The sequence below is a fragment of the Etheostoma cragini genome, chromosome 1 (genome assembly GCF_013103735.1).
Source record: "Etheostoma cragini isolate CJK2018 chromosome 1, CSU_Ecrag_1.0, whole genome shotgun sequence".
Lineage (NCBI taxonomy): Eukaryota > Metazoa > Chordata > Actinopteri > Perciformes > Percidae > Etheostoma > Etheostoma cragini.
This window is the reverse complement of record NC_048407.1, coordinates 21,047,009-21,055,178: the sequence shown is the minus strand read 5'-3', so window position 1 is coordinate 21,055,178 and position 8,170 is coordinate 21,047,009. Positions and strand designations below refer to the sequence as shown.

Here is an 8,170-nt window from a genome sequence, read left to right as displayed (position 1 = left end):
TTCTGTCAAACAGCTGCTCCTGGGTGTACAGGTACTGTTCCTTAGGCAGATACTGCGCATAACCCAAACCTTTCCCTCTGGGAACAATAGACACCTGGGGGAGAACATTATAATTAATCAAATTATCAATACACAGTATGGTAAAATACTCGGTCAATTTCTAGTTTGATTGTAGATGTATGATGTAAAACCCATATCCAATAGTCATTCTATGAGTGTTGACATAATATCAAGTGCATACCAACTTACCTCCAATGACTCTCTCAACTGCCTGCTCAAAGTGCTTAGTATTGACGTGTTGGTTGAGGTGTCGGGCAGCTATTAGAGCGGCCTCATTACACACATTAGCAATATCAGCCCCTGAGACACAAAAGGAGCCACACAACAAAGTTAGACTGTGGTATGATAAATACAGCAAGAGATGCAGAAGACAAACTGTATAAACCCTGTAGATAATCCAAAGACTGAGCTGTATGTTCACATGCAAACATCAACACACAGCTCTTGTTCTTACCAGTAAAACCTGGGGTTAGTGCACCTAGCTTCCTGGCCAAAGCCTCTACTTCTATACTGGTGTCCAACTTCAGAGGTCTTAAATGCACCTTAAAGATGGACGCCCTGCCTTTAATATCTGGTGGGCCTGTAGAAAGAAAAAGGACGAAGAAGAAGAAAAAAACATCATGAATGTTCAGGACATTTTCTTTTTTAATCCAAAAGAATGATGAGTGAGCAAAATTAAATTAAAGCAGATACTAAAGTAACACCATCACATGATAACGTTACTGAAAAATGTTAGGGCAGGCAATCCATCGCTATAGACACCATGGTTGTCTATGCACCTTGAGGAACATTTAAAGAACCCATTAAATCGGAGTCCTTTAGCAACGGTTGAACGTGTGGCCTTGAAGACCTAAACAAAACAAAAAAATGCATTGTTATTTAGGCTAAACCCAAAAGTTATTTTTGTTTCAAATTAAGTGACTTCATGATTAACTTATTACTTGCCAAAAAGTAATTTGTAGTGTGGCTGTACTATATAAACCGTTACTGTTTACATTTAAAAGAAAAGATGGGGAACAAAGACTCAACAACAGAGAGGATCAGTGTATCCCATGTCTTATGTTGGCATCTAATCCTAGTTTTGGAGAAAGCCTGCTCTCTCATTTTGACCCAGTTTTCTTTGTCAGATAGACAACCCCGCCCTGCCCACCACTGTCCAGCACTGCTGGCGTAAAGCAAATTAGATTTTAGCAGGAAGAAAAAGATCAACCTTTTTAAGCACAAAGACAAAAGCGCACAGTATGCAACACACGCTTTTAAATGATATCACAAGTCAACAGGCGCAAAAAAAGAACATACGGAAATCGTATGCGTTTGAAGCTAATTTCTATGGAAACCATACAGTAAGCGTCGTCAGTAGGGTCAAGCTTAGCAACCAATTTGAAGTAGGCAACAACACTAACACATTTAAAACTGCATGCATTATTAACCATGACCATTCACATATACTTGGCATGTGCATGAAGGGGTAAACAGGAGGCAGCATGTCTACTCTGCCCGTTGCTGGTGGTTGCCATGGTAACGTTAATAGCTTAGTCTCAGAGAACAAGACATCATGACCCAATCCGCGGGTGAAACATTAGCGTCCGCGTTGGTGTTGCCAAAGTTTTCTGTTAGCGGCCTTTGAGAGTGAAACAAAACCCCCAAGACTCCAAAACAGGGTCAGAAGTGTTTTGAAATGTCTGCGGTTTAGGGGCTCTGCACAGAAATATTCAGATTTATAAAACCGTGCTTACGCACGTCCTTCGCCGGATCCCCTTTATAAATCGCATTTGACTAAGAATGTGGCACAGCTTTGGCGGCTTCATGTCACGCCCATAGTTTTCCTTAAATATTCAGTGAAACGCCACAAATTAACATTCCTTAATATCAACACCATGATCAGAGAGGAAAACAAAGCAAAGGACTTTCACTCAAAGTGAGGTTGAAGTTCTTGTTAAAGAGGTGGAAAAGAGGATAATATATTTGGAGGGGCACAGTGGGGGCATTACTAATGCCAAAAAGCTGTAAAATGGCGACATGTTGCAGACGCAGTTAATGCCACAGCCTCAAAAGGTCGGACTTTGGCCTTTGCAAAGTTGATGCAAAAAAACACCAAGCACTACACAGAGAAAGTGTCTATGCCACAGGATGCCGGAGCTGACCCATCTTGAAGTGAGCCAGGCACGGCGGGGTTTCTCTGAATGCTCCTCTGTAACGCTGGGCCCAAAATGGCACAGACAGGCAGAAATGCCTTTTTTCCATTTGCCACATCTTCCAAAATTGCAAAGCCAGCCACTGTGTGTCATTACGCATGTCATGGGTTTTTATACCCATCCATTTGATTGCATCTAAAAAACGAAAGGTGTCAAAATTGATCTAATTGCAAATAACAAATGGTTCTGTGCAAGGAGCATGTAATTAATAAAACATTCTATTGCACCTTTCACAATGTTAAAACATGCTTTAGACCTACAATAAAACAAGCATTTACATAAAACACAGTATAAAACACTGATACTAAATAGGATGACCATATCCAAACCATGTGCTCCGCCAGACAGAGGCCATGAGAATAATTCCATCAAATGCCAATATAATAACACAATTTTGAGTTTGCTTTTTTTTCCCACAAATATATCATTATTTTAATTTATGGTGCTTTGTTTTATTTTGTCCGTTTTTCTCCGCAGATTGATCAAACAGGTGTTTGTGTAGGATATTAATTGTAAGATCCCAATTCTTGCGTAGAGAGCAGCGTATGTCTTCTTTTGTGTGTATGCCACATTTATGAATGAGGCCCCAGAGCAGTGTGAATTTGAGGTCTAAATGTAGCGAAAGACATGGTGTATTATAAGCTTGGCTATTTGGTTTGATTTCAGGGGCAAGATTTACATCAAAACCTTCAAATAACTCTTCACTTGCACAATGATAAACTGAAATGTTCCTGACAAATTGACCCATTAATACATGACAACGTAGAGAGAAAGAGTTATTCAGGGGAGAGCTAGCGTGGACGCCGACCTCAGACAAAACCACTCCTTACCTATGTATATATGTCGATCAAAGCGTCCTGGTCTCATCAAAGCTGGATCCAGGATGTCAGCTCGATTGGTGCCGGCTAACACGACCACGTTGGTGCTACTGTTGAACCCTGTAATGACAAAAACAAAAAGCACATAAAGATCTTGTGAAATATTGCACCCAGAATGGGAGAAAGGCTTGAACACTAAAAGTGGTTCCATAACTACCTACCGTCCATTTCCACAAGCAACTGGTTGAGGGTGTTTTCCTGCTCGCTTTGGTTTCCAAAGTTCCCCCTGCCTCTCTTCCTGCCAACTGCGTCAATCTCGTCAATGAAAAGAATGCAGGGGGCATTTTTTCGGGCCATGGCAAACGTATCCCTTATCTAATACAGGACAGAGTCAAGAGAAATCACTGACAGAATCTTAAAAATTGAGGCAACCTCTAGCTCATCCAGCAGAGAGTGCGCCCCATGAAGTCTGAGAATCAAGAATCATTGTGTTACAAATGATGTTGCCAGACAACAGCATGAACTGCATGCAACCCATCATATAGCTCCAAAACGCACTGGCAGAGTCTTGCATTTAACCCGGTACTGACCCTTGCTGCACCCACGCCAACAAACATCTCCTGGAACTCCGAGCCGTTGACAGTGATGAAGGGCACGTTGGCCTCTCCTGCAGTGGCCTTAGCTAGCAAGGTCTTACCAGTACCAGGTGGGCCTGATAACACAGCACCCTGAAAAGAAAGGTGTTGCTTAATGAGCAATAGTAGTATCTCCATGAATACTTCACTAGGTGGAGAAACTTCAAAAGTTAACTCATAGCTATGCTTAGGGGGGGGAAACAACCCAACAATTGAAAATGTTCCTGTCACCTTCGCCCCCCGACCCTATGCCACAATACTTTATGTACAGTGTGTCACACCTTTGGGATCTTGGCGCCTAGGTCCTGGTACTGCCGCGGGTTCTTCAGGAAGTTGACAAGCTCTAAAATCTCCATTTTGGCCTCCTCACAGCCTGCGACATCCTTGAACTGAATGCCGATGTTGCCTTTTGTTACCTTGGCTTTGGATTCACTCATGCTGAAGGGGTTTCCTCGCCGACCTCCTGCCATTGGTCCCTGCCGCATGGCAAAAAGAAAAAAGCCAACCAGCAGTAAGGTTGGGAGAACGCTGTAAAGGAGTGCCCTGTGGGGAGGGAGACAGAAGCTCAATTAAGCCATCATCAACCAATGCAATTGGCATAAGAGTTACTTTGCTTTGAAAGTTTTAGGAACTCATCAGATTCAACTCTCACCCATCGCTTTCACTACTGTAGAACACAGAAACTTTCTTTGAGTCCAAACCCATTTCTTGCTGGGCCATCCTCAAGTTATGCTCAAATGAGTCCACACTGCCAATGTTGAACCACAAATAGCTCTGAAACATACACACAACATAAAACATACCCAAATCTGAGTAACTTTTTAATGAAGAAATAACAAAGGAGGAGATCAATTCTTTTAGAAATAGAAATAAGCAATAAATTGCACTGTTGCTCATTTCAATGCACTCTGGGGTTTTGCCGCTCCAGTCAGACTTGCTCTGGTAGGATCGCATCCCATCAACCTAACTAGTGTATTGGATTTGGATGGATTTTCCTCAGTTTCCAGTCGCCACTGACAATTCAGGAGAAACACAGTAAGTGGGCCTTAAATTAAGATTATTTGTCAAATGTATGACTCTTCTCTGCTTGTGTTAATGTTAAGCTACACTTTGAAATACCCCTAACCCTAACCAACTGAAGGCAAAAGGACATGAGCATATTTACGCAACTAACCACTTCTGACGTGCTCACTCCATGGGCAGGAATTACTTTGACGTATTGTTTATTGACCACCTCTAGGTGATCAACCTGTGTAGAGAGCACAAAAACCAATTTGTCAACATGGTTGCAAAAAACAAACCGACAAAAGACAGAAGATACCAAAACTAAAACACTCTCTGCCTCTTACCAAGCCTTTGTTTAAGTAGTGTTGCACAAAGTCCTTCCAGGAGATCTGCATCCCCGTCTCTCGGAAGTAAAAGTACAAAAAAGCTGAGGTCATGCCGGCAGCACCGATTGCAAAGTACCGCACTGCTTTTTCATCCAGGGGAAAATCATCCTGTTAGATATAAAAAGATAAATAATAAAAAGGTGAAAGAGCTAGATGAATTGATTAAAAAGGTTGTCAGCAGGTCATGCCAGCCAGGCAGTTTGCTGCCTCTTAACTATTAGCACCTTTTAAAAAGTAGAGCATTACCAGTATATGTTTTTAGGAAAATATCAATTTCAATGTTTGAATGTTGGAAAGTCTGACAATATATTGTCTTGTGCTATGTTAAAATAAATACACAGCAAAAAAATACATTATTGTTAAGAATCAATTAAAGTTAATAAAAAAGTAAAAGGTGACCAATTTATGTAATGAGTGGTAACATTTTTAAATTTTAGAAACTATAATAGTATTACACACCTGAATAGTCATTACGTGATAAAAGAAAGCCAAATTATGGAAAATGCAACTTAAATTTTGCACTAATAGGTCAAATTAAGCTTCAGTTGGACTTCTTAAGATCTCACACCGTGTACCAGCATTTTGATAAATATATTATATGTAAGTGTTTGCGTGTAGTGCATTTTAATGAGCAGTAAACACACCTGGAAGCGCGTCCACCAGTGTGATTCTTCTTTTTTACCTCCTCTTTGTCTTTCGTCCCCGCCATCATTTGTGTCCCGCTCTTCCCTTACAAGAGATTCTTGCTCTTTGATATTTTCATCTAAATAATAAGAGAAAATCAGTTATACATTGCAGAAGAAATTAAAACAGAGGATGTCTAAATGGTGCTTGTCATGATGACTCAAATCTCCCTCACCTTCAGTTGATTTGTTGACGCCAGTGCTTTCTTCACTCTTTGGGAAAAACTTTTCAAAACCTGAACCCATCCAACAGCAAACACACAAACAACAAAATAACTAAGTGCAACTGGCTCACATCGATTTAGGCCACTGTGTACACTCATTAAGCTACAGTGCATAGTGTAACGAGGTACATTACCTCTTGGTGGTTTGTTTGAGCTAAGTAACCGAACAAGGGGGAGACTGTGTTGATGTAAACCTCCACGTCTCCTTTGGATCAGTGACGCTTTCTGAAATGAAGATACTGTATCATGAATATGTTAGCAGCCAGGGCAGCGTCATAAAAAGAGAAGAAATATACAGCAGAAAGGCATCAATCAATAAAACATGTTATATGTAGTAGATGTTGTTCACAGGCAAACCAAAACTAAACATATAATCCACAGTAATCTACAGCTCTTCTGAATCAGTCTGGCAGACCAGCTTCTGTGTTACTATGAGAAAGCAGTCCTGTTACAACATTATTCACAGGATTACTGAAATCTCATTTTGACATGAGCATACTGGACTGTGTAAGCCCAATTTCATTGCAACGCTGTTGATAACCCACTCATACAGTGAACAGTTGCTTTAAAGCTCACATGGTATTTACTCACATATCTGTCGCAGCATGAGCATATCAAACACAGATTAAATTATATTTAAGGGGTTATTTTAGCTTCTGAACAACTTTCAAAGTAGCTAAAATATCAGTTCCTTCCACACAAATGCAAAATCTTTGATTGTGGTTTCTCGTTTTTTTGCAGCCAACGTAATATTGATACTTGAAAATCATAAAATATGTTAGCTGATCAGACATTTTTTTTACATATCAAAATGTATCTGACTAACAATATGTTATTGTTGAACAATAATCTATTTTTAATGAAAGAAGCCAGACATGTTAAGTTAACTATTAATTAAAACATAACAAAATAAATTAAACTTACAACTTACGTACAAAAATGCAATGTTTTTTGGGCTCTATTTACATGGAAAGTCCACCAGAGAGAAAACTCTATGTATTACTTAATAAAGTGTCAGCTCCCAGTGGAACATATTCCTCATGTGACATCAACAAAATAATGGATATCTAATAAGTAACATGGTTCAGGACACACGTTTAGTATTGAAGTATCTACCTGGTGAGGAACAGGCAAAACAAATCAGACTGAACTTGAAGTTTCTCAAGTCAGCAAAGTGTAAGATACCTCATCCCAGCCAGTGAACCTCTATACAGTACAACCAAGTTTTGTTGTATTCAATAACTTGCATGTCTGATAACAATGATTTAAGTAAACGCAACTGAATGAATGAAAACGTTGAGAATGCACTGGCCAACCTTGAAACGCGCCCTTCAAAGAAAACATTATGAAACTGAGGAAACTGCCTCCTAAGCTACACATTATCAAATGGACACATCGTGAGATCACAAACAACTGAGGAATGATACATAAACAGTGCTGCAGTTTGTTTGTTTACAGGTTGGGGGGGGCTCTGCAGCCTCCTGCACAGAGGAACAATGTGTTCTTCTTTCCCACGACAGACCTACTGTCACACAGGGCTCCGACTACTGCGAGGAACGTTAGCTGTTGCAAAACAAGTTTGTATAACTATATTTTTCTAAACCTATTTTGAGAGGACCGTAGCGACTTTACATTGTGAGAAGTACAAAAACAATGTCACCGTACCGACGCGAGTGCGTCGCCGTTGCGAAAAGTAGCTGAAATTGTGGCTACGTCTCGAATCCACGTCCGAAGCACCCACATTCGGTTTCGAAAGGGTCCGATACTCCCAGAGAGCAGCCCCATCGTGTGTCAGCTACTTTCATTCGGCTTAGTCTCGCATTGGCAGACCTATCTCCACAGCGGTGTACTTTCGGCTACGGCTACCGTGTAGATAGCTGCACACGGGCTACACTGGACGTGTGTTCTCCGACTCATATAGTACCGGTACAAAATTACGAATCCCACTGTGGCCACGCCAAGTCCCGCCCTAGGAAGCAGCTCGATTGGTTGAGGTTAGGCATTTCAACTCGAGTGGTTAAAGTAAGGATTAAGGGATTGGTCAGAGGATAGGAACAGTAGCCTACATGTAAACATGAACGCCTGGTCATAGTAGGTGAATGGTAATGAAGTGCGAGTCTTGGCGTGGCCATAGTGGGATTCTTTTTTTTTCTTCTTTTAATTA

The 8,170-nt window shown here is 40.7% G+C and overlaps 1 protein-coding gene across 1 annotated transcript; it reads right to left on the bottom strand.

Moving 5' to 3' along the window:
• Positions 1-214: 214 nt before the first annotated feature.
• On the bottom strand, positions 215-8,058 carry LOC117949060 (AFG3-like protein 1). Its single transcript, XM_034879070.1, has 13 exons — positions 7,672-8,058; positions 6,141-6,231; positions 5,959-6,018; positions 5,744-5,862; positions 5,058-5,207; positions 4,883-4,957; positions 4,361-4,482; positions 3,990-4,251; positions 3,664-3,801; positions 3,295-3,448; positions 3,086-3,193; positions 515-640; positions 215-360 (listed from the first exon to the last, which is right to left on the bottom strand). The coding sequence occupies exons 1-13, from the start codon at positions 7,789-7,791 to the stop codon at positions 230-232; spliced, it is 1,656 nt and encodes a 551-aa protein (XP_034734961.1). The 5' UTR covers positions 7,792-8,058; the 3' UTR covers positions 215-229.
• Positions 8,059-8,170: the final 112 nt, after the last annotated feature.

Excerpts from the sequence above, each read along its gene's own strand:
- LOC117949060 (XM_034879070.1), bottom strand. The coding sequence starts at position 7,791 with ATGGGGCTGCTCTCTGGGAGTATCGGACCCTTTCGAAACCGAATGTGG. Across the intron at positions 641-3,085 it reads TGATCGACATATATACATAG|GCCCACCAGATATTAAAGGC; the intron begins GTAAGGAGTGGT and ends TTCTTTCTACAG. Across the intron at positions 361-514 it reads ACTAACCCCAGGTTTTACTG|GGGCTGATATTGCTAATGTG; the intron begins GTAAGAACAAGA and ends TTTGTGTCTCAG.